At 37.7% G+C, this 27748-nt stretch overlaps 1 protein-coding gene across 2 annotated transcripts in view; it reads right to left on the bottom strand.

The window, feature by feature from the left end:
* Window positions 1-27748, bottom strand: part of DDX10 (DEAD-box helicase 10) — a 247763-nt gene that overhangs the window by 216947 nt on the left and 3068 nt on the right. For both annotated transcript variants that reach the window (XM_082476855.1, XM_082476854.1), the window contains exons 2-9: window positions 22429-22489; window positions 20508-20638; window positions 19288-19446; window positions 18114-18234; window positions 16580-16769; window positions 13215-13341; window positions 10157-10319; window positions 4796-4880 (exon numbers count right to left, since the gene is read on the bottom strand). In XM_082476855.1, coding sequence (XP_082332981.1) covers window positions 4796-4880; window positions 10157-10319; window positions 13215-13341; window positions 16580-16769; window positions 18114-18234; window positions 19288-19446; window positions 20508-20638; window positions 22429-22489 — 1037 coding nt within the window. The remainder of the gene's footprint in view (window positions 1-4795; window positions 4881-10156; window positions 10320-13214; window positions 13342-16579; window positions 16770-18113; window positions 18235-19287; window positions 19447-20507; window positions 20639-22428; window positions 22490-27748) is intronic.

Here is a 27748-nt window from a genome sequence, read left to right as displayed (position 1 = left end):
CGAACTTTAATTTAGCTTTTATTCAATTTAATTATCCAGTCTGATGGCCCACAAAACTTTCTAATTATCTCTAAGCCCATTAATGGTAACTTCTTTTAACTTTTTGCAGTTTGGTTCTTTTTTTTATTAGACTGACAAAGAAAAAATAAGCATTACATATCCTAAACCTTTCCACTAACTATGCATCTAAACAGTCAATTCAAAATATTTTTAATTGGTTACAAAGAGTCAAACAGGCTTGTACTTTAAAAATTAATGACCATATTAGAAACATTATAATAGTTTTTTAAATTGGTATTCTCTCTTCAAACACAATCATTGTGATGTTGTACCTCCTCTTCACCTCCACAGTCATTAAAACCAATTTAATGCTTACCATGGCATGTTCAACTACATAAGATTTTTAACAACTTCTCCAAGAACCAAGCACCCTGAAATATTTCCCCTTCTTGAAACTTTTCCTGATATACTGAGATGTCAAATAATCTTCATATAGGATGAATAATTTTAAAATACTGCTAAATGTATTCTATAAAGGAATCAGTTTAACCTGTCCATGCCCACACCATTGGCACATCTAAAAAGCCTGTCTGGCCTGGTCCAATACACTAATGATAGATGATATCCACCAACCTCACCTATCCAGAGGCCCACAGGGCCATGAAATGCAAATGTGTGCACAGATACATGTACAAATTCATACATGCTACACATTTACTGAGGAGAATTAAACAGTGGTGAAATATTAATTCCACCAACCACTACTAATGACTTCTCTAAATATGTCACTATGAAAGATAATCCAAACATGTACCCAACACAAAGACCTCTGATGCACCATGTACCTTCTTACAAAATGGAAAACAAAGCTGCTGTTCTACCTATGCTCCATTTACTTAGATCCCACTAGAAACCAAAAGGTTACCAGTCTAAAGACAAGTCTGTCTGAATGTACAATGAAATCATACACAGAGCCTAGTTCTAACTCTATTACTTGCTCAAATTATATAATTAATTACAATAAAAAAGACTTACTTTTGAATCCTCTAGTACAATCCCACTGTTAAATAGTTTTATCTTTCACTATTGTACTAATCTCTCCTTTCCTTCTTCATGCTGGTCAAAAGAAATGCATTTAATTTAAATGAGTACATTTTGATCATAGCCCATGTTTAACAGCCCACAGAGTAAATCTGAATCAATCGAAAAATGTTTAAACATTAAAACAGTTTATGAAAATTAGAAAATTATAGGAAGAAGGAGCTCTATACCCTGTTAGGCTGTAGAACAGGAAAAACCTCCACTTCAACTGAAACAACAACAAAATTGACCAAATACAAACAAAAAAACTTTTTCCCTTTAAAGCCATCCAAGAACAGTAGATACAAAGAAATTTAAGAGACTCAACTCCAAAGGGACTTCCTAGATAAGCAAAGGATAGAGGACACATTCAAACTTGAGGCCACTGGCTGAAATGGGTGCAGGGCAGGTAGAAAAGCAAGCCTGCTGGCGAATGACAGACTTTGCTCAGATGAGGATTTCTTTTTTTTTTTTAAGATTTATTTATTATTTATTTATTTTATTTATTTTTGGCTGCATCAGGTCTTTTAGTTGCGGCATGCAGAATCTTCGTTGAGGCATGTGGGATCTTTCGTTGTGGCGCACGGGCTCTTCGTTGCAGTGCACAGACTCTTTGTCGCGGTGCACGGGCTTCTCTCTAGTTGCTGCGTGTGGGTTTTTTCTCTTCTCTAGTTGTGGCGCACAGGCTCCAGGGCGCGTGGGCTCTGTAGTGTGCAGCACGCAGGCTCTCTACTCGAGGCACGAGAGCTCAGCAGTTGTGGCAAGCGGGCTTAGTTGCCCCACGGCATGTGGGACCTTACTTCCCAGACCAGGGATCGAACCCGTGCCCCCTGCATTGCAAGGCGAATTCTTTACCACTGGACCACCAGGGAAGTCCCTAGATGAGGATTTAAATCTTGGGTCTTAAAGATCCTGCCATCCCTGGGAACTCATTAAATAGAAGTTGGTGGCTTAATAATCAGAAGTAACTTGGTCCATTTAAACCAACAGTTCGTATCCCTTCCATCATTAAGCATTAATGTCTCACTGACATCCATATTATAAATACTCATGCAGTTTTGATGAGAAAGAAAATGTAAAACCAAAGAGATAGTCCATCATAACCAATCACAACCTTATTGTGATTATTATTTACATTGTTTCCAATTTTCTTTTTTAAACGAAATGTACCCACATTTGAAGAACCTCATATCTGAATCTATGTGAGGTAAAAATGCCTGTTAATAAGCTCACACCTCAAAAACCTACAGAAATCTCTGAAAGAAAACTTTAGTTAGTAGGGGGGTTTTTGTGACTCAGAAAGATTATAACCTCTCAGGAGACAAAAATGTCTATTTCTCTTTGCATGTGTAAACCTAAGAGAGTTGCCATGTGTTCTCATGACTGCAACAAAATTAGAGATAGGAGTAAATAATCAATCACATTCTACTGAAATTATGCATTTTATTGCCTGTATTCCCTCTAGGTTTCAAGATGAACGAGGTCAGGAATCATGTCTGTTTTGCTCGTTTTATCTCCTACTATGTACAATGCCTGGCACTTAATATGTATTTGTTAAATCCATATAGAACAAATGAATGAGTGAATCCAGATTACTTTCAGCTCTAACGTCTTTATGATTTTCTATTTTATGGTTTTATTATATGAATCTATGGTTCTTTGGTGCAACAATTTTAAGCAAAATGTATTTTAAACATATACCAATAGTATTCAATAGAACTTTTCACAATGATGGAAATGTTCTATACCTGCTCTGTTCAAGATGTGGTATTAGCAGTTTAAATGTGACTAGTGTGACTGAGAAACTGTATTTTTATTTTAATTTAATTTTACTTAATTGAAATTTAAATAGCCACACGTTGCAAGTGGTTGCAGTACTGCATGGCACACAGACCACTCCTTAACTTTAGGGAACAATGTTTTACAACTGACTAGGGGTTCAGTGTTTGGAGATGCTTATGGAAAGGATCACATTTTACGATATGGACACATAGAACTCTTGTATTTTCTAGTAGTCCCTCCCTCAAAAAAAATCATCAAGAGTAGATGGGGGGCTTCCCTGGTGGTGCAGTGGTTGAGAATCTGCCTGCCAATGCAGGGGACACGGGTTCGAGCCCTGGTCTGGGAAGATCCCACATGCCGCGGAGTGACTAGGCCTGTGAGCCACAATTGCTGAGCCTGCGCGTCTGAAGCCTGTGCTCCACAACAAGAGAGACTGCGATAGTGAGAGGCCCGCGCACCGCGATGAAGAGTGGTCCCCACTTGCCACAACTAGAGAAAGCCCTCACACAGAAATGAAGACCCAACACAGTCATAAATTAATTAATTAATTAATTAAATTTTTAAAAAAAAGAGTAGATGGGATTTGAGTCTGAGTTAAAATACAGAAAGATATATTATATAGCACATAGTTAACAGAGGAAGAAATATCTTGTATCAAGTTTCCTCCCAAGAACTTGTATCTGCCAATCAAAACTAAACCCAACTGTTTCTCCTCTGTGAAGTTTTCTTCTCTACTTCCGCTGTAGCTCCATAAAACTCCTGTCAATACCTCTAATACTGTATATGCCTCTACTATAGACTGTTTTCAAGGTACTAAAACGTCCTTAATGGAATGGACACTATATCTTATTTTCATGCAGAAGCTCACACCAGGCCTAATCCAGTACCTCACACGTGGTTGGTCTTTCATGAAAGGTTACTTAGTGAAAAAGAATGAAATCCGGGGTCAAAAGATCTGAATTCTAGTTCTGTTTCTGCCATATACTTAGTGATTTTGGGTCTAACACTTAATTGGTTATTTCCAATTCTTAACCATTACAAATGTCAGTAAGATGAACACCTTTACAGAAACTTTATTAAGATCAATTTCTGGACGTGGAATTACTGAAGCAAAAGGAAGAACTCTAAGGCTTTTGATAAGTACTACCAAATATTACCCAGAAAGATGCTAACATTTATAATTCTACCTGCAGCACACATCTCCCAACTTCACTGCAACCTCAATAGCAATGACGTAGCACGTTATCCTTTTCATTCATTCATATACCTTTCTATGCCCTTCCCTCCCAAATGACTTTGCTATATTCTTTTCCAAATAGCTCCCCCACATTCATGAGCAAACACAGGATACTTTTACTGGGGGTGGGGGGTGGTGAAACGGGAGTATGTGGGAGTGGCCTCCAGCAATGCCTCTAATTCCCACACTAGAAAAAAGGAAAAGAGAAATCTATGACTCAAACCACCTTGTCTCTTATTAGAACCTATACCAGAGAGGGTAAAGCACAGATCTAGACTAAAGGAGTCAGACTGCCTTGGTTCAAATCCTGGCTCTATGGATTTTCAAACAAAATGTTTAACTGCTCAAAACACTCAAGTCTTGTCATCTGAAAACAGAGATTGAATAAATAGTCTTATACCTCATCAAAGAGATGATGTTCAGTGAGCAGTTCTAATGAAAAGCTTAGTAAGGGAAGAAAGTTAGAACAAAAACACTAAAAGAAGATTTTCATGGATTTTTCTCAGCCTTCATGATCAAGTCTCGGCCATAATCACTTAGCAAGAGCTGTCCACTTGCTAGCAACCAACAACACAAAAATGTCAAACCATCAGTCACTTACCTGAATTCCTCCATTCTTTGTTTGTACACAGTTCAGAAAGCATGCTTTTTTGCTTAGATAAAACCAAAAGCAAAGAAATAGGCCGGCACACCTACCTGGCAGTTCTACCTGCTCTGTGAATATATGTGTTGGCATCCTCTGGACAATCAAACTGAAGAACCCAATTCACAGCTGGGAAATCTGTACAGAAGGAATATCAAGTTGAAAAACCAGTTCCAAGATCTTCCTGCTGCACTATTTATATTTTATAATATTGCTTGCCAGGGCTTTCCATCACATCAAACTGATAGATATCATCTGTGGACACTATTAAAAATAAAATTAATTGCATGAACCGAGAGATAATAAACACTTCTCTTCTTTGACAAACTGAACTAAAATTAATGACAGTGTTTGAATTGAAGATCATTTTGTATCTGACAGAGGAGACAGACTGCTTTGTGTCACACAAATAATGAAATATCCTGATAGTTAATAACCTAAAAGAACCACTTCTCATGAGCTCCCAGTGAACTATGAAACTGGTTTATAAATTTTAATGAAAATTTACTTTTCCTGCTATTTCCATCTCCATTCAAATTAATGATGTCTTTTTAAATCCCTCTCCCCATTTCCTAGCAATAATTACTTCCTATTTATTTCTGGCTGCAAAAGTTTCCATTCATTCCCAGAGATCCTGGTCTCAACAACTTAAGAAAACTACCTTTAGTCATTTACGGATTTTGCCATAAGGATTTCAGATCAATGTCTATCACAGAGAAAAAAGCTAAGGGAGGGAGGGAGGGAGGAAGGAAGGAAAAAGAAAAAGAGAAAGAAAAAGAAAAAGAGAAAGATTTGGGAAGATAATGATACCTATGGATACCTATGAGCATAAAAACTACGACCAAGTTATACAAGCTATTCAAAAGGGCTGAATCTATTTAAATGGGCATAACCCAAGAAAAACAGAAAAAAGATATTTAGAACAATTCTCTCCCTTGGGACTTGAAGTAACCAGGTACCTCAGAAGGCAAGCATATATTTCAGGGTTGTAAAAAGGAAGATAGGTTGAAAGTAGCACTCAGATCCTCAGGTCCCCTCCTGGATCCTACACGCTGGGTCTCCTGAAGAAAAGCGAGAGTCTTATTCTCGAGAAAGGCTTCAAGCCAAGACACCAGAGAGAGTGGAAAAAAGAGGAACCAGAGCCAGAGTGAAAACAGGGGTACTGAGTGTAAGTCTGAATCCTGGGAGCCCTCTATGTCCACTTCCTTGCTAGGCTTCTAGAGAGCCAGCAGCAAGCTTAATCCTTCTTCTGCTCAAGAGGTTGAAGTATTCTTATCTGGAGAGACTGAATGTTCAAAAAGAATACACTTTGACATCTTGGTCCTCCACAAGATGACCAACTCCGTCTAAATCCCCTGGCAATGAAGGCCGTTAGTCAACAAGCCTCATCCACATACAAATCACTTCAAATAAGCTTTTTGATGTCTCACTGTTAAATATAATAAAAGACAGTCAATTGCAGACAATCGGGAAAAGTCTCAAAAATGAAGAGACAGATAAAAGAGTAAAAATGAAACTCAACAGAAACAGAAACAATGTGAAGAGAACTTTAACCTAATATCTTCAGAGAGCTAAAACACTGCATCCATCAAATAAGAGTAAGAGGCTATAAAAAAGGAACTCTTGGTACTTCATTAAAATTTTAATCAGAAAAGTTGAAACATAAAATCAAGAAATCCCCCAGAAATAACAAGAAAAAGACAATGAAATGGCAACAGAAGAAACAGGAAAACTAGAGGATTGATCGAAGCAGTCAAATACTCTTCCAGAAAGAGAAAATAAGGGGGGAATGGGAAAATGTTATAAAAAAGGTATGAGAAAGGAAACAAGCTAAGTACACAAATTCCCCATTAGTAAGCAGTAATTACATACTCAAAACAAATACTGAATATTTATTTAACCAAATCACCAAAGAAGCAATTCAGAAGTATATTTCCCGCAACTGAAAGACATGAGTCCCTATTGTGTGCTGCTCAATACAGAAGGTATTCAAGTTTAAAATTTAATAGAATTAATGACTCAATCTTTCCTCATTGCACTGGAGACATTTTAAGTGGTCAATTGTCACGTGTAGCTAGTAGCTATAGTATTAGTGCAGACATAGAACATTTCAGTGATCAAAGACAATTCTATTGAACACTGCTGGTCTAGATTGAAAAAATATACTGAATGCCTATACAACAAATGGGACCTCACACTAAGGCACATTATCATAAAATTTCAGGACTCCATAGATAAACAGAAAATACTAAGAACAGCCAGAAAAAGAAAAGGGGGCTACAAAAAACAGAATCAGAAAGGCAAAGGTCTTTTCAACATAATACTGACTACTGTAAGACAATGGAGCACTACCTGCAAAGTTCTAAGAGAAAATTATTTCAACCTAGATTTCTATTCTCAATACAACTATCATTCAAGAATAGGACATTATCAGATATGCAACAATTCAAAAAATGTACCTCCCATGCACTCTTACTTAGGAAGCTATTAAAGAATGAGCTTTAGTTTAAAAAACAATAATAATAATAAATCAAGAAAGAGGAAGGGGACTTCCCTGGTGGCGCAGTGGTTAAGAATCCGCCTGCCAATGCAGGGGACAAGGGTTCAATCCCTGGTCTGAGAAGATCCCACATGCTGCGGAGCAACTAAGCCCGTGCGCCACAACTACTGAGCCTGCGCTCTAGAGCCCGCGAGCCACAGCTACTGAAGCCTGTGCGCCTAGAGCCTGTGCTCCACAACAAGAGATGCCACCACAGTGAGAAGCCCATGCACTGCAACGAAGAGTAGCCCCCATTCACCGCAACTAGAGAAAGCCCGCCCGCAGCAATGAAGACCCAAATGAAAAGTCTCACGATGACAAGCGTGCATCAGGCTTATGGAGCAACCAGTCCAGATTAGAGCTGAAGACTTTTAAAAGGCTGCAGCAAGGAGATCCCAAGGGAAAAAGAAAGAGACTGTGTTTGAACTGTTAGGAAACTAGGCATGTGACATCTGCTGGAACATCTGAGGAAAGTTAGAACAGGAAACAACAAAACTAATTTTAACTCAATCATTAACTTGATATAAGAAATGTACTTAGAAATATGAAGCTAAATACCAAGAGAAATAAAGGCTTCTCGAGAGTGAGGAGGGATAGAGTAGGTCTTGCTATGTCTCATAACTCATTTTTACCCATATCGCATATTATTCATTAAGAAATAAAACTGAGAAAAATTAAGAATAAAGTTTTAAAAAGATACTGGTGTACTCTAAAGAAATTCCTGGACATACTATGAGATACGCTACATAAATACACTGGAACTTTATACATTGACATGGAAAGCCTTGGAAAGCAAGTCATAGACTGGTATGTATAATATTATACACTTCATAAACACATAAGATAATACTATATATTGCTCATGAATACATTCATATAAGCTTTTTCACATAAACTAGAAGAGAGATTCTTGACATTTTTTGTGCCATAGTTAAAACCTATGAACCCCTTTTCAGAATATTTTTTAAACGCATAAAGTAAAACATATAAGATTATAAGAGAAAACAATTATAATGAAATAAACATTTTTATTGAATTTTTTATATAGCAATGTATATGCTTATTTACTAACATATTAAATAACACAACCTAGCTGTATATCTAATAACTACCATAATATCAAAATAGTACTAAGTGTAAACAACATTCCAAGATATCTACAGAAACTGTAATGTAAAATGAAAATATCTATGATTTTCAATTGATGACAAAGTTACAGGTACCACCACAACAGTTCGCTGCTTACATTTATAATTGAAGGAAATGCTAAATCTCAGTTAAAGGTTAGTGAATATACGTAATTTTTTCCCCATCTAAGTTCACAGACACCCTGAATTCTATCACAGACAAGAAGTGAAGAGCCTTTAATTAAAAGGTTACCTACCAACTTTATGACAGTAAATATGTCTAGGGAAAGGAGGAGAGGGAAAATAGTGAGACTGGGAAAGGGTACAAAAAGGATTTCAACTACACCTACTAAATATTTGGTTTCTTTAACAAACTGCAAGGAAAATATGACAAAATAGTAATACCTGTTCATTGTGATATATCAATATACAGAATACATGTTATATATGCAATATAATTAATTGCTTATTTTGACCTAAACTATTTTAGGTTCAAAAATCGGGAGGGGAAGAGTGGAATCAGAGTGTAATATAAGTAGATACAAACATAACTAAAATGTTTCAAAATGGTACATTCAAAACAGTGATGAGGGGCAGGGGGTGGGGGAGGGTAGTTGGAATGAGTTATTGCGGACCTGAGAAAATAGCCTAGAGAGCTTTAAAAATATGCATACTTGGCTTCCCTCGTGGCGCAGTGGTTGAGAATCTGCCTGCTAATGCAGGGGACACGGGTTCGAGCCCTGGTCTGGGAAGATCCCACATGCCGTAGAACAGCTAGGCCTGTGAGCCACAATTACTGAGCCTGCGCATCTGGAGCTTGTGCTCCGCAACAAGAGAGGCTGCGATAATGAGAGGCCCACGCACCGCAATGAAGAGTGGCCCCCACTTGCTGCAACTAGAGAAAGCCCTCGCACAGAAACGAAGACCCAACACAGCCATAAATAAATAAATAAATACAATTAAAAAAAAAAAAAAAATATGCATACTTGACTACTGCTGCCAGTCACATGGGAATGAACTTTATGATGACTGAGATATGCCTTAAAATACTCCCAGAGGGACGGAAGTCGGGGAGCTAAGTGGGTGGTCATGAGAAAGATAACTGCTCAAACTGGGTAATATGTATATGACGGTACTTTAGACTCAATCTCTGTGTATGTTTAAAATTTACCATAATAATTAATGCAATAAACTTAGGTGTTTGAAGAATTCAAATTACCACTTATTTATCCTTATCTTTTGTTCTTGCCTCTAAACTAGTTGTCCTCTGTAATTACTTCCATACCCCATCCCACCCCAACAAAGCCATCAGTTGTATGATATTATAATGGCTTTCTGAAAGTTTAAACACATTAAATGTAATGATTTTAAAATAAAAATTAGGATGGTTGGAGAAAAGATGGACTTCACTGATTTTTCTTGTTAAGTAAGTTATAGTATCTGTCAAAGTTTCCAATTTTCAAAGAAACAATTTTTTTTCACATCTTTAAATTTTTAATTCTCCTTTGATCCTGTAGGCTCCTCGGATTCTATGATGTATGAAACAATAAGAGCACAAAAGATGAAGACATTATAAAAATTTTCACTGACATATCCTTAGTGTTAGTCATCTCGGTTATCAATTTACTTAATTTTCTTTTATAAAATAAGAAAGCCCAATTATTTGAGTCAAACTATTTGAATTACCGGAATACACCCATTTATAAGCCCATGATCACAGAATATTTTCTCAAAAGAAGTTTTCTTACCCAGCCCCCTGGCTGCAAGATCAGTAGCAAAGAGTACTGCAGCTTTCTTGCGAACAAATTCATTATAGACTTCCATTCTTCTCATCTGCTGCTGTCGACCATGCAGGGCGAGGATAGAAATGCCAGGACGTAGCCGGCAGAATACTCGGTACAGATACTGAACCTAGGCATTTACAGAAAAATGATTTTGGTAGTACTTCTGGGTAGCAGCAGGAAGTAAGCTTGCAAGATGAACAGAAAAATGCATTACAGAGCACAGGTTCATCAATTAAAGTACAGAGCACAGAAAGGGAAATGTAGTCTAGAGCTGTGGTCTTCAAACAAAGCTGTGGTCTTTGAACATTTTTGCTCACATTATTTCCTAAAAGAATTTTGAAAAACATATGCCCTCCTTACATTTTTAAGTTAGTATCTGACATTTTTCCAAATTTAAGTGGTTGCAAAGAATGTAATTTCTGGTATATTTAAATATATTTTAAAATAAAGACTTACCTCTTATAAATGTATCCAATTGATTCTAAATAGCACAGCAATATGATATCCACCACCAGTTATTTAAAAATATATAAAAATAATGGGGAAGGCTACGCACGTGTGGGGCAGGACCCCTCAATTTTGCTGCGAACCTAAGACTGCTCTAAAACAAAGTCTTTAAAAAAGGAAGATTACTAACAAAATGTGACGAACCTCTTCCTTAACAGACAAATTTTACATCATTTCTTTTCTTCCTTGAATTCATATTTCTATTTCCTGACCTCACAGAATTTTATCTTGTTTTATGCTCGAAAGTCTATTGATCACTTTATCACAATTTGTGATTTTCTACAAAACTATGTATATGTAAGTTTTAATTTTAATTTCCTGTAGCCGTAAAGCTGCATTAAAAGTTCTCAGACTCAGCTACTATTACAATTATTAGTACAGAACTGGCCAAAACAAAAAAATGTTAAAATTTGATTTAAAAAACTGTTAAACATAAAAAATAAAATTCTATTATAAATATCTCTCTTAATATATGAGAGTAGATAGAGCTGTTACTTTAGTTTTATTTTTCTTTAGTTTACGTACTTATAAATGAATACCACTGGTTGCTAGACTGAGGCAGAGTACAGCATCATTTTATTCCTATTTCTCTAACACAGGTGTTAAGAAAATCTCTTCATGAAAATATAGAAAATGGACTGGAAGGGACCTTAACTTTTTGAACTCCTATAAAATATGTCAAAAACATGATGATAGATTACAAATAATTTTATCTATCAGCTAATAACTCCATTAAGTCTTCCTTCGGATTTTGTTGAAAGTAAAGAATGGGAAACCACCTAAATTGCAAAATGACTTGTTACTCCAAAATTAAAGTTACTCACTTTCTCAAACAATATTCTAGTGTTAGGAAGGTTCTCTGATCCTGAGACAATGCACCAGTAAGACTAGGGATAGAGGGACTCCTGCTTTTCCTTTGTAAAGTTTTTAAAAGGGCTACCATGAAAGCGGAGATGAGAAAGGAGAGCCCACAGACCAGACCACAGATGTACTCTCAGGCAACCCAATCTCAGAAAAGCATATATGGAAATTGAAGAACTATTAAAATGGAAGATCAACCAAGAGGCTAAGAGAAAGTTAAGCATGGTTTAAACTGCACTGTAGCATGATGGGTGGTGAGAAGTGGTAAAACTAATGAGAACTGTCAACAGATTGAATATGAATTGAAGACAAGCAAGAATTAAGGATTCGGTCATTTAATGAGATGAGGAAGAGTTAGAGGGAGCAGAACTTAGGGATAGGAAATCGGAAATCTTAAAACTGCTTTTCCTATGTTAAATTTAAGATGCCCTCTAGACACCCAACTGGAAATATATAGTAGTCAAGTGGATAAACAAGTCTGGGGCTCAGAAAAGAAGTCAGGGCTTAGGATGTAGATTTGGCAGTTGTTAGAATACAGATGGCATTTAAAGCCATGGAACTAAAGAGGTATAGAAAGAGTATAGCTCGAGAAAGGGCAGAGTATACTTGGCCCACTGTGAAGAGGAAAGGCAGAGTATTACGGAGTAAAAACTTTAAACATTAATTCTTAAAATTATTTCCTGGTACACAGATACGAAAAACATCCTTTCTTTAGAAGATATAAAATTCTAAAAATCTAAAAGAAGTCCTAAAAAATCTGAAGTCATTCCTTACATGGAAAAATAATGAGGTTCTGTGCTTTCCCCAAAAAACAGACCACTACTTATCTTCCCCATAAGCTGGAGGAAAACTCACTGCATATTTATCATGCTAAGCTATTGCAAAAGCTATAAATCTAGAATCAACCTACTATATACCAGCAACTATATGTCATCAGGAAATCTGAAATATAGCAGAAGAAAAGCGACACACAAAATCAACCCCAGTTTCTTCTCTTTAAGGGAAAAGACCAAGTTTTCTTATACATCACTAAATCCCTTACTTATAAGCATATGACTAGTGTTTAAGAAATGCTGATCAACTAAATAAAGATATAAACAAAACACTACAGAATGATAGAGGAAGGTGCAGTTCATTGTCACAAGGGGGCTGGGGAGTGTCAGAAAAGGACTTTCAGGTATAACATTTGAGCTTAATCTTAAAGGATATGAAATATTCCTCCAGAATTAGGATGGAGGGATGCAGGGAGACCAGCATGAACAAAGATATGGAGGCATGGAAATAAATGGCATATTCAGTTCGGTATTCACGGAGGGTAAGGTAGACATGAGGTTATAAACACCTCTAGTTAGTCTAGCCATTCAATTGTTGGTTCTACCAATATGTATTGAGGACTACTATGTTCTCAGTATTGTGCTAGGTGCTAACAATACTGAAGTAAAAACGCACAGTTTCTGCCCCTCCTCACTGAGCTTACAGTCTCATCCATGGGGTCCTTTAAAAATGAAGAGGCAAGATTTTCATTATCTACAAATCCCTCCACATTTAGCACTGTATCTATTAAAATAGACAAATAGCATTTTCTAACAGAAATTTGATATTTTAAAAGGGACAATTCAACACGACTAACTTAAGAAAAATAAACACTAGGTACCTCTTTACAACTGGAGAAAAATATAATACTTTTCTTCTTCAGGTGGCTTCTCAAAAAGGAATACAGCACACTTATTTTTTGCGGCAGCTCACAGACTATGTAGTTCTGTTCCAAAGTGGCAGGGGTGCTTATGGAAATAAGAGGGAAAATGTTAAAAATATGCCGTGTTGGTAACTTTGAAATCCAGACCAAAAAACAAAACAAATGTTAACAGTGGCATGCCTCTCAAGCAAATTTTTCAGACACACACATACACACACACACATACATACATACCCCCCAAAACAACCTCTCTACTGTCCCTTAGGAAATGAATATAGCACATGACCAAAATACATACAAAATCCCTTATAGATTATATATCAAAAATATACATGCAAACAGGGGTCACCTCTGCAAGGGTAGGGTCAAGGATCAACTTAAGGCCATGAGGGAACTTGCTGGGCACATGGTACTGTTCTACTTCTTAGCAGGGCCTTGGGTTACAGAGACATACACATTTATCAAAACTCAGTAAATGTACTCTTAATTTGTTCGTTTGTTCGCATTGTATGTAAATCTTACATCAAAAAAGAAAATCTCCATACAAATACTGAAATCTAGTTAGTGATATGTGTACTGAAATATCTAGGGGAAGTGTACAGATGTCTGCAAATTACTTTGAAATGCATCAAAAATAAGATGGGTTGATATACAGAGGGATGAGTATAGGGTTTTCACCACAAAATTCTTTCAATTGTGCTGTGTGTTTGAAATTTCTCATAATAAAAATGTTGGAGAGAAACATACATGCATTTACTCTTTGAACTAATAAACCTACTTTAAGGATTCTGTTCCAAAAAATAATCTGGTAAAAACACAAAAGGATACAGTATTATTTACAAAGAAAAAAAAAAAAAAAGATGGAAATCAACGCATATGTAGTAGAAACCTTGTGTAATGAACTATTGTACACAATAATGTATCATGCAACTGCAAAAAAAGGAATGAGGAATATATATACTGCTATGGTGTGATCTCTAGGGCATACTGTTAAGTGAAAGAGGCAAAGAAGAATAGTACATAAAATTTGGTACCATTTATCAGAGTGAAGGTATATATACATTCATGCACACACAGGCAACCCTGTGGGTGTGTCTGTTTGTACAAAGAGGAGAAAAAAGAGCAACATATAGCAATATAAAGGAAACACACTGGTGCACTTCTTCTACGTATACTCTGATACACAACTCAGAAAGATTCAATCCTGATTTTTCTGGTCCTTTGTAATTTGAGAGTAAATATTCTTTTATGCCTTAAAATATTCTCGACCATAATCTCTCAGGATATATTAACCAAACTGTTAAGTTGCTAAAGAGGAAAATTCAATAACGATATTAAACAAAATTCACAATAGCATCTGCTTTTTATAGTGCTTCTGGTGAATTTGAAATTACAGAGTACTGCAGTCATTATCATATAACCTGCAGTTTTGTAAATTATGTTGCTAAATACCTGTCTTCCAATATTTTTTCTGATAGTCACATTTTTTTAATAAATGATGGAACTGCTTTCAAGAATCATTTATGAAATAAACAGTTTTTGCATTAATTTTTTTCTAACTAACTCCATGATCTACAGATAATGACCAACTGTTATCTACAGAAATTGGGAACAGGGATAATATGTAAAATTAATTTACATTTTAGAGACCACCTAATGATTGAAAAACTAGTGTCAGGTAAAGATAAAAACAGGCAGAAAGGAAACAGCAAAGAGAACAAAGAATAAAATCAAAAGACCTAGACAGTCTTTAGATTTTCAAATTAATTGTACCTAGAATTTCAATAGCTATCTTGACACAAATTTACAAACAAAAACCAGTGTCTAGGGCTTCCCTGGTGGCGCAGTCGTTGAGAGTCTGCCTGCCAATGCAGGGGACGCGGGTTCAAGCCCTGGTCTGGGAAGATCCCACATGCCGTGGAGCGGCTGGGCCCATGAGCCACAATTACTGAGCTTGCGCGTCTGAGCCTGTGCTTCGCAACAAGAGAGGCCGCAAGAGTGAGAGGCCCGCGCACCGCGATGAAGAGTGGCCCCCGCATGCCGCAACTAGAGAAAGCCCTCGCACAGAAACGAAGACCCAACACAGCCATAAATAAATAAATAAATAAAATTTTTTAAAAAAAATTTAAAAAAAAAAAAAAAAAAAAAAAAAAACCAGTGTCTACTCAATGGTAAGCCAAGGAGGAAACTGTACCTCAAATATCTCTTGCTATCCCATTCCTAAGGAGTTCTTGACAATCAAAGCTACCAGAACTCAGATTCTCCAAAGTTTATCCACTAGGATCACCTGGAAGCATAGAATCTAGCCTCTTCTCAGGCTTTTTTTAATCCTAGACATCTATTGGTTGAACAAGGTCAAGGTGGGCCTCAATGCCCATATCCCCTGTATTTAAAGACTTTCCAAGAAGATAACCCAATGCGTTTTCCCAATATATTTCTTTTTAGACTAACATTTCACAGCAAGAAATGAAAGTTAAGATAGAGATAATGGTAGAGGTGAGTCCATATTGAGATCTTCAATACAGATTCAATTTAAATTCACTGGAAAACATTTCTGGAAGTCAGGTATGTCCACAGTCTGCACGTATGTACGTATGATTCATACCAAACATACATACATTTCCAGCAGTCACAATATCAAAATACACTTTAAAACATATTTCCCTCAACCTACTTACACCTCTCTCTCTCTCACACACACACACACACACACACACACCTTTTACTGTCACACAGACACACATACCTTACTTTCCAGTTTTAGTGAGACCAACACAAAACATTGCTGGAATGTTTTAAACAGAAAGGTATTTTGCTAAATATTAATGCAGTTGATAAAATGTGTTCCATAGCACATTAGTCCTGCATAATACAGCTAAAAAGAATGATTCTGTACCAAAATAATTTCGGTAAATGCAGGAAGCTTTATTCATCTCCCACTGCTTTGAAGAATCACAATGTCCAAGAAAATATTAAAGGTTCTGAGAAGTCTTGAAGAACACTGCTTTACCTTAACTCAACATTTGCTATTTATCTATCTAGGTATGCATTTCCCCACCTCACCCCTATTTTATGGGGGAATTTGTTCCCCACACCACATTTTGGAAAATATTGCATTAGAGTAGTCACACATTTAAAGGTGCATAGAGAATTTAAATAATTTTTACCAATATACTTACTATGCTTTGCATATTTAATCAACAATATAAAATAATGTTTTATTTCCTAGAAAAGTAGTATTAATTTGAAATGTCAAATTCTTAATCTGAAAAGACAGAACATTGATTGTGATTGAATCAAATATGGTTTCAAATAGTACATACCTGTATTTTGCTTTTTCATGAACCCAAACATACTCAGGGTTTTTCAAACTCAAGCGTGCAAGATCCTTTACAGATTTGGTTTGTGTAGCTGAGAAAAGCAAAGTCTGACGTTTCTTGGGAAGGTTTTCAATAATAGCATTCATGGTATCAGCAAAGCCCATATCCAAGATTCTATCTGCTTCATCAAGAACTAAAAAGAGAGAATGCAAGTTGAACAACAATATTTAAGATACACGTTAGGCTAAATGCAATATGGTATTCTGCACTGGATTCTAGAACAGAAAAAGGAAATTCGTGGAAAAACTGGTGAAATCGAAAAAAAGTCTGTATATTAAATAAATATTCCAATGTTAATCACTTAGTTTTGGCAAAGGTACCAAAGTTATGTAAGATGTTACACTGGGGGAAACTGAGGGACGGAAGGGTATAGAGTAACGTTCTGTACTATCACTGCAACTTTTCTATAAATCTAGAATTATTCCAAAGTTGATTTAAAAAAATACACATTAGGTAACATCATAAGTAGATGTACCTTAAAAGGTAACTCTTAGCAGTGTCAAATACTGAGGTGTCTAATTTCATATGGAAAAGAGGGCTTATCTCTCTCTGATTATTTTGATTTAAAAAAGGTCTCAGTGAAAACTGTAATTCAAAAAGTTACATGAAGCAGAAACTAACACACCATTGTAAAGCAATTATACTCCAATAAAGATGTTAAAAAAAAAAAAAAAGTTACACGTACCACAATGTTCACTGCAGCACTATTTACAATAGCCAGGACATGGAAGCAACCTAAATGTCCATCAACAAATGAATGGATAAAGAAGATATGGCACATATATACAATGGAATATTACTCAGGCATAAAAAGGAATGAAACTGAGTTATTTGTAATGAGGTAGAGTGACCTAGAGTCTGTCATACAGAGTGAAGTAAGTCAGAAAGAGAAAAACAAATACCGTATGCTAACGCACACATATGGAATCTTAAAAAACAGTACTGATGAACCTAGTGGTAGGGCAAGAATAAAGGTGGAATGTAGAGAACAAACTTGAGGACATGGGGCGGGGGAAGGGGAAATTGGGACAAAGTGAGAGAGCAGCACTGACATATATACACTACCAAATGTAAAATAGATAGCTAGTGGGAAGCTGCTGCATAGCACAGGGAGATCAGCTCAGTGCTTTGTGACCACCTAGAGGGGTGGGATAGGGGGGGTGGGATAGGGAGGGTGGGAGGGAGGCTCAAGAGAGAGGGGATATGGGGACATATGTATACATGTAGCTGATTCACTTTGTTATACAGCAGAAACTAACACAACATTGTACAGCAATTATACTCCAATAAAGATATTAAAAAAAAAAGTCTGAGTTGTACTCTCTGGATTTAGAACAGTATGCCAAAAAATTGCTTCAAGTTATTTTTCAGATTTTTAGTCACAATATTTATTCAATAAAATATTTCTATCATTAAAATTTATGAGCGCTCGCTCCTAAGCCTGAGATTTTTTTCATTAGAGATATATTAGACTCACCTAACATCTGGAGATTGGTAGCATGAAAACATATCGTTTCATCCATGTGTTGAAGAAGCCGACCCGGTGTGCAAACAAGTATATTTATGTTATTGATCCTCTCAGCTTCGTGTTTCAGATCCTGAAAACAGTTGTTTCTTTTGATTACACAGACCCATCACTGCGCAGCCTGTGTACCAAAACTATACAAGCCATCTGCATGTGGCATTTCATCATAGCAATGTAGATACTCTAGAAATAAATTTAATTTCTCCCTTCTATCTTTATAGCACATCCAAATTTCTGGGCTAAATAAAAGTCCTTAGTGAAGACCTAAAGAGTTCAGAGCTCCTCTAGATTCTTAATCATATCTGGGATTTTGAAGCCAAGAAAAATATGTGACTGCTCCAAGTCTTTATTTCCTCCTGTGTCTGCCAGAACCTACTTAAAAACTAGAATTATAGCCATTCTTTTAAGTCAGAACCCGGGGGCACTGAACAGGCTCTCTGACACCACTCCTGCACTTCTGGACTGAAAACAAGAGCTGAGTTCTCCACATTCTAGAATATCTCTCCTCGAAACAAGAGCCACAGAATGTTAGATGTTAAAGCTGGGTGATAGGTACATGAGTATGTGAGGGCTTGTGATACTCTTCCTTTTTTTGTGCATGTCTGCATATAAATTCAAGAATTCCTCACAATCTAGAAGAGACTCTAGCTGAGACAAGTAGTCCAGGTAAACCAGAAGAAAGAGAAGTAGGGCAGCAGGCTTTACTATAACCTAAAATAAACACGCCTCAAAACTACCTTCTACCTTCCTTTCTTCTGCTGCTAACCCAGCAATGTTCTGAATTATTCAACCTCCTAGATACTTTATTGAAAGGAACTAGTCTACATACTGAAATGTACCTTTTCCAATGAATATTAAGAAATAGATTTACAGGCTAATTAGAATTAATTAGTCTCAGAGACTCTGATCAATCCAGATACCCTGACAAAACAGACTTTCTGGACCTGCAAAACTGACAAACATATTCTGGATGATAGTGACCACACCAGGATGCTGCCACCTCCTGTCTAGGGGGCCAGTCTCTGTTTAGATGATATCTCTACCTCTTCCCGGTCAACCGCCACAGTGCTCCAACATAAATAAGTTATAGAAGGAAAGAAAGAAGGACAAGGACAAAAAGACAAACCTTTCCGCCAATGATGAGGCCAGCTGAAAAGTCATGATTCTTCCCCACTTTTCGGAGAACCTCAAAGGTCTGATAGGCCAGTTCTCTTGTAGGTGATATAATCAGAACCCCCAGCCCATCTGTTGAGGTCCACTGCAGACGATACAAGCCCTCCAGCACCTCAAAAAAGAACAAATTCACGTTCAGTAAGTCCTTTAGAGAGGCAACTTTTTGACTCCTGAGTCAACCTTGTCCCCCCAAATCAAAGGCACCTTCCAAGCAGAAAGCATACCTGTCATGAGTCTTAATCAGAAAGAAGAAACTGTTTGCTTTGTTTTTTCTTTTTCTTCTATCCACCAGAAGCATCCTCCCCCAAGTCATAGAAAAACAGAAGCCCCATGGCAGTGCAGCTGCTACCAGAGACATGCCATGAGGAGATGGCAATCAGTGAAAGGTCTGTATAGCCCACAGTTCATTAAAACAGATTTCAGAAAAATATATGTCACCATTTTCTGAACAGAAACCACATTAAAATAAACTCTGTGTAACTGCCGTAGTTATACAGTGACTGAATTTTCTAGTTGTAGAAAGATGTTGTTACAAAAAATAGAATTTAAGAGAAAAATGGTTTTTTAACACTTGGAACAAAAAATCAAATGTGATTTTTCTGAGCTGATTATTTAGCAGGAATTAAAAATTACAAGACCAACTGCATAACAGATATAAGTAAATTCCTAAGAGGCTCCATTGTTTTACTGCTATAAAAGATAGATATCAATGTCCTGGAAAATTCTCAATGAATGACCCAATTTCCTTAAAGTGAGCAATTTCAGCTTTATCCTAAACAGGTGGCAAGTATAAATGCGACTGGCAGGTTTGCAAGGGTGAGTACAGAAACAGCCTTCCCTGCCACGCCACCGGGCTCACTGCAGAGAAGAACCATTCTGACCTGCCACCCTGGAACACCCCACATCCTTCAGGAATTCAGGCTTGTCGGCACACGATCATTCATTCATTCAGTAAGTTATTGAGTGCCCATGATGTGCAAGGTGCTGTGCTAGGACATGGGGGATACAGTAGAAAACAAGACAGATGTGGCACCAGTCTGATAAAGCTTGCATTCTAGACAGGGAAACCCAACATGAAACAACTCTTCACATAACTGTTTATTTCTATCTAGGCACAGAATGTTTCAAAATCATATAACAAAGGATCTGACCCAACATGAAAAAACTACTTACTGGAACAAGGAAAGCCAAAGTCTTGCCAGATCCAGTTTTGGCAGCTCCAAGGACATCTTTACCTTGCAATGCCAACCCAATGGTCTGCTTCTGTATCTCAGTTACCAAACGGTACTGCGCTTCTTGCAAACCTGCCAGTATGGACAGGAAGAAAATGACACTTTAGAGCATCCCTGCAGAACAGTACTATGGGCTGAATTGTGCACTCGCTCAATCCCAGAATTCATATGTTGATCCCCTAACCCCCAGTACTTAGAATGTGACTGTATTCAGCCACAGGTGATTAAAGAGGTGATTAAGTTAAAATGAGTCCATTCGGGTGGGCCCAAATCCAATCTGACTGATGTCTTTATAAGAAGGGAAAATTTGGACACAAAAACAAACACTAGGGGTGTGAGTACACAGAGGGACAACTACTTTAAGAGGCAGCAGAGGGCGACCATCTGTAAGCCAAGGAGAGAGGCCTGGAACATATACTTCCATCACGGCCCTCAGAGGAAACCACCCCTGCCAGCACCTTGATCTTAGACTCCTGGCCTCCAGAACAATGAGAAAATTAATTTCTGTTGTTTAAGCCACCTAGTCTGTGTTAGTTTGTTCTGGTGGCACAAGCAAATCAGTACAAAAGGTGACACATTTTTGTTTGCTCTCTTGCTTATTTTAAACATTTTAATTATTCAGAGGCCCTGGCACCTTGGTTTTTTACTACTGTTTTTTTAATCAGTCCAGAAAGAATGAGAATGACAAATTGGTAAAACTTAAATAAATTAATACTGTTTCTTGCTATAGGTTTTCATGATATCAAAATAAGATTTTTTTGTATTTTATTTTATTTTTTTATATAGCGTGTTCTTATTAGTTATCTATTTGATACATATTAGTGTATATATGTCAATCCCAATCTCCCAATTCAACCCACCACTACCACCACCACCACCCCCCGCTTTCCCCCCTTGGTGTCCATACGTTTGTTCTCTACATCTGTGTCTCTATTTCTGCCTTGCAAACTGGTTCATCTGTACCATTTTTCTAGGTTCCACATATATGTGTTAATATACGATATTTGTTTTTCTCTTTCTGACTTACTTCACTCTGTATGACAGTCTCTAGGTCCATCCACGTCTCTACCAATGACCCACTTTCTTTCCTTTTTATGGCTGAGTAATATACCATTGTATATATGAACCACATTTTCTTTATCCGTTCGTCTGTCGATGGGCATTCAGGTTGCTTCCATGACCTGGCTATTGTAAATAATGCTGCAATGAACACTGGAGTGCATGTGTCTTTTTGAATTATGGTTTTCTCTGGGTATATGCCCAGTAGTGGTACTGCTGGGTCATATGGTAATTCTATTTTTAGTTTTTTAAGGAACCTCCATACTGTTCTCTATAGTGGCTGTATCAATTTACATTCCCACCAACTGTTAAAGAGGGTTCTCTTTTCTCCACACCCTCTCACATTTGTTGTTTGTAGATTTTCTGATGATGCCCATTCTAACAGGTGTGAAGTGATACCTCATTGTAGTTTTGATTTGCATTTCTCTAATAATTAGAGAGGTTGAGCAGCTTTTCATGTGCCCCTTGGCCATCTGTATGTCTTCTTTGGAGAAATGTCTATTTAGGTTTTTTGCCCATTTTTTGATTGGGTTGTTTGTTTTTTTAATATTGAGCTGCCTGAGCTGTTTCTATATTTTGGAGATTAATCCTTTGTCCGTTGATTCATTTGCAAATATTTTCTCCCATTCTGAGGGTTGTCTTTTCGTCTTGTTTATAGTTTCCTTTGCTGTGCAAAAGCTTTTAAATTTCATTAGGTCCCACAAAATAAGACTTTTTTCAGGTTAAACTTTCTCTAAACATTTTTCCATTTAAAAAAAGCATCAAGAAATCCAACAATATGTCCAAGATCACCATGAACCTACCTTTCAGTGTTTTTTTGGACAAGGGGAAATCTGAAAATCTTGTAATTTCATTTACATTTATCTGAAAAGTAAAAGGGGACTATGTGAGATAAAGCAAAATAACATACTGCATAATTCATTTGTTTTACAACAAAACTAATTTTTGTCTACATTGTGCTGCGTAGCGCATCCTTGGTACTGCAGGATTGAATTCAATCATCACTTCTAAGTAAAAACTATCATTCCTTGTGAAAAGAAATATGCCTTGAAGAAGCTATCATCAAAAATATAACTCTGTAACCATTTCAACTGGTTAAAAAAAAAATTTCATTCACTCAACACACACACACACCCCTACCTTCAATATCTTCAAACACCTCTAAAATGTTAACAATACAATAAGTCATCATCACGTCAATTTTAGGAAGAAAATTTCCCTTCATCCCATCCTTCAAAGAATATCAGTCTAGGAAGTAAAGGGCAAAATGACTATAAACCACAGACCACGATGAGAAAACTTCTCTTTACACACTTTAGAGACTAACTTGAAGTTAGGTGCAGAAATATATCTTGCTAGCACAAACCTTTCAAACCCAACCTGACAACTACTCGTTTGGGGGTATACTGGAGATGGGGTATTATTTAACAATAACCAGGGAAAGTGTCTCTGTCATGATCTGAAGTCACAAAAAGTAACATTTTGCCCTTTAACTTTACATTATCTAAATGTTCATCACTGATGTTCTTCATTAGCATAAACCCAATTTTCTGAATGTCATTTCGGATGCTCAGGAGAATTATTTTATCATAGATGCTGAAAGCAGGAACTACTCAGATCTGGGAATGTGCTGCCAAATTATTCATGATTCACAAAAGGGGAAAGCTGCATTTGTAAGGTTCATTTATTAACATTACACTCCAGGCAGTAAAGGGATGACAGCTTGTATTTCATTTTAGTCTACAGATTCTTAATGTAGTCCAGACAGGGTTATTCTCTGGCCTCAAATGATGAAAACATAATTATTAAAACATTGCCTTAATCCCTACAACTCATTCCAGATAACACTGGAGAGGAGGCAGAATCAGTGTACGAACAGTAGAAGGAGAAAACTTTATTCAAATAATATCCTGTCCTATCAAGGAACCTAAATTAGGAGGTAAGTAATCTCCCAAACCGGACATTAAAATCAGGTGCAGTCCACCCTGCACTTGTGGTATTATCAGCTAAAAATCTGTTTTCACAGCAAGTAGAATGCTTACAGGAGCTAGACGGGCAACACACACTAATCCCCATCACAGATACAGCCCACAGGCAAAGTGGGCTACTCAGACAAAAGAGTGCATATCTTTCTAAAGTCTATCAACCTCCTAAAGGGAAAGTCTGGAAGAAACAAACCATTTCAGTACTCTACCAGCCATTACAACATAAAACTGCACACTATACGCTTAGAAAGAGGTCACCAAAGAAACAAAAAAGACATTTTTTACTCCACTGATGTCTAGAACAAGGGTCAGCAGACTATGGCCCACAGGCCCAATCTTTTCCTCCCTGTTTTTGTAAATACAGTTTTACTGGGGCACAACTACAACCATTCATTTACATACTGTCTATGTAGTTGTGACAGAGACCATCTGGCCCACAAAACTTAATATTCACTATCTTAATATTCACTATCTTAATATTCACAACTACAACCATTCATTTACATACTGTCTATGTAGTTGTGACAGAGACCATCTGGCCCACAAAACTTAATATTCACTATCTTAATATTCACAGAAAAAGTCTGCCAACGATGTTCTAGAAGACTGTCAATTATAGTCCAAGGAACACTAGGAAGCCACAGCAGAAGATGGCTATGGTTCCTACAAAAAAAATAAAACTCTTTCCCCTTCCCTTCATCCTTTTCTTTTCTTAGAAAAAAAATCACTTAGAAAAATCATAACATCTCTATCAATCAAAACCTCTAAAAATCTGTATCATCATTCTTCTGAAATCAAAGAACAGATGTTTCAGCGACGATACTTATTAAGAACGTCCCAGCATTGGTGGAAAAGTTAGAGGGGGCAGAAGAAAGGAGAACAGGGTGGATATTACTTAACCACTCTCCTATACTTCTTCCAACTGTCTGTTTTTCACAAAAGTGAATGATGCTTTTACATCCCGAAGCAGGGAGGAAAAAGTATTTAAAACTTCCTAGAATGCTCCACCTATTGCAATCAAGAGAAGAAAAGCAATCTACTTCAAATTACACCAGACCAAATTCTGATTAGAGAAAAAAAAAATCAGATTAGAAAGCAGAGTTCCTATACAGCATAGCTGATTACAATAAAAAAATCTAAATGAATCCTAGGTGCGGAGAGCTTGAGTCATTCAGCAAGTGAAAACCATTACTAAACAAATAGTTCAACATTCCTCCATAAGTTTCAATCCCCAGCTCTCCGTCAGCCCCTCTAGAACACACACCCTACATAGTGGCCTTAGAAATAAGCCACCCAGAGTTCCCACTTCGGGAGCAGAGCTGACTGATAAATGCCAGCTGTCACCCCTCTAGAGCCACCACTGAAAAGGCCATGCCTGCCTGGCCTGCAGCCAGCCAATGACCAAGCACAGCAGCAGTACCCGTCCCCGCAGGGCAGGGGATTCCTCTAATGCGCAACTTTGGTTCCAGGACATCCTGTCAGCTTTCTGAAAACAGTGTTGCAGCCTGCGCGCTTCCTACCCCTCCTCCTTCTGTCCTCCTTCCTTTCCCTCCCTATTCCTGTTCCCTCTCCTTTACCTTTACCGACACTTTCCCCCAATAAATTCCAATTCACTTAACCCCATCTTGGCATCTGCCTCTCAGAGGACCCAGGATCTAGACTATACCAACAGTCTAGCCTCCAGACCCTTTACAGTTTGGATATATTCTCTAATTGCCCCCAGAAACTCACCACTGCTTCTAGATAAAGCTTTTAAAGACAGCCTCTATATAAGTTTCCTACTGCTGCTGTAACAAATTACCAAGAACAGTGGCTTAAACCAATATAAATTTATTACTTACAATTCTGGAAGTCAGAAGTCCAAAACCAGTCTCACTCAACTAAAATCAAGGTGTTGGCAGGGCTGCATTCTTTTGGGTAACTTTAGGAGAGAATCCATTTCCTTGCTTTTTCCAGCTTCTAGAGGCTGCCCACATTCCTTGGCTTATGGCCCCCTTCCATCTTCAAAGCCAGCCAGCATGGACAGTCAAGTCTCTCACTTCACAGTGCTCTGACACTGACTCTTCTGCCTCCCTCCTCCACACTTAAGGGCCCTTGGATGATTACACTGGGTCCACTTGGATAATCCAGATCAACCAACATATTTTAAAGTCAGCTGATTAGCAACCTGAATTACCCCTTGCCATGTAACTTATTCACAGGTCTGAGGATTAGGATGCTGACATCTTCAGGAGATCATTATTCTACCTACTACAGCCTCCAAAGCCATTCAGTCTACTTTCAACTCTCTTCTTCAACCTCATCTGAAGCCAATTCTGGAACACATATCACACTCCAAGGAGTATGTCCCCCTCAAAGAACACCATGTATTTTCACATCTTTTTGTATCTCCTCTTGTTGCTCCCTCCACCTACAATGTCCTTGCCAATCTTTTCCACCTGGAGAACACGTCATTCAAGAACTGGCTCCACTCATGGCTACCACAAACTGCTGTACAGTTCATGCTCTACCCAAAGGCATCTGGTAAGGCTGAGGTGTGGGAGCTGAAATCCAGCCCACTTTCAGCTCCGCCAGCCAGGCCTGAGGCTGCAACCGCCAGGAAGAAGGGTAGCGTGCCCAGAGGAAAAACCTTTCTCTAAGTCATCTGGCCAGAAAGGGCTCTGCACAGAATAACTCAACCTTTTTCCCCTGATTACACCATCCTCGAACTCCAGGGCACTGCACATATTTACTAGCATTACATCTGTCAAAATGTTATCAACCCCACCCCACCTCCCTAGAGATACAGACAGGTATTTTTTTCCCACCTATTTTTACCTAAGCCTCAACAACAACCTGTCAAAATGTTTCAAAATGTCTCTGAATCAAATTGTTCAGTATTTCACCAGTGAGGCTACTGAGCACCACCTGTGTCCTGTCCACTGTAATAAAACTTCTGTGCACAGATTCTACCATCTGAGAAGCCATATGGTAGGGTCTGCCCCTTTTTACATACAATCTGCCCTGATGGTATTCTAGTATTGCTAGCCATGGCAACTGACTCCATACTGCATTTATTTCTTAACAAAATCTTAAGAAAATATTTCTAAAACTTAAAAAAAAAAAAAAAAAAAAAAACAGAACAATACTTAGCAGGAAAAAAAATGTTCCTTCAACTTGGTGAAAAGATTGGGATTTAAACATTTGTGCAACACAGTAAAGCATGGTGGTCTGGAGCCCTGGCATCAGACCTATATCTCCTGGATTAGAACTTTTTCCCTTACTATCAACAGCATTTTCACTTACTGTTTAATGTAGTGCAAATTATTTAGCCTTGCTGTGTCTTAAAGTTTCCTCACTTATATAATGGGAACTATCTCATAGGGCTGTTTGTTGTGAGAATATGGCAAATCAACATGTATAAAAGCTTGATAAATGTTAGTAATTATTATTAAAACAAGAGACCAAAAAGAACGGACCCACGTTACCGACCAGAATAAAGCCACCTGGAAAAGGTCAGTGTGCACCAAACATCTAAACACTGAAGGTCTTCTCAAGGACAAGCACTGTGGGACCCATCTTTGCGGAGAGCAAAGCAAGTATATCATCAATGGCCTAGTGGTAGAGTTGACAAAGAAGTTAAAGCCAGTCATCACAGCCTGCTGACGACTGCTATAATAACGGCATATAGAAAATGCTACGGACACACAGCAGCCCTAACCCTACCTGGGGAGGTCAGGAAGAGAAGTTGGAGCTAAATCTTGGAGGATGAGTAGGTGTCCCTAGGGTTGGGGAAATGGGACTGCTCACTGCAAGCAGTGGAAACATCACGTACCAGGACAAGAAGCATCAAGGAGCATGGCCAGTTCCCAAAAGTGCAGGTTGTTCTTCCATGTGTGCCTACCACATACCACTTGGTTTATATACATCACCTCATTTGAGCCTTACAACACTCTGGGTGGTTAATAATCTCTGTTGAATAAAGAAATTGAGACACAGGGACATAAAGAAATTTGGCAAGTCAACACCTGAACTGAGTGAGATTTAAACCAGGTCTGCCTGACTACCAATAACTTACTCTTTAACTGGACTAGAACACGCTGACACATTGAAGTGTTTGACCACTTTCCTGAAAATAACTGTGAGCCAAGGAAGGGTT

The sequence above is a fragment of the Balaenoptera physalus genome, assembly GCF_965194825.1.
Source record: "Balaenoptera physalus genome assembly, chromosome: 10".
Lineage (NCBI taxonomy): Eukaryota > Metazoa > Chordata > Mammalia > Artiodactyla > Balaenopteridae > Balaenoptera > Balaenoptera physalus.
This window is presented reverse-complemented; position numbering and strand designations above follow the sequence as displayed.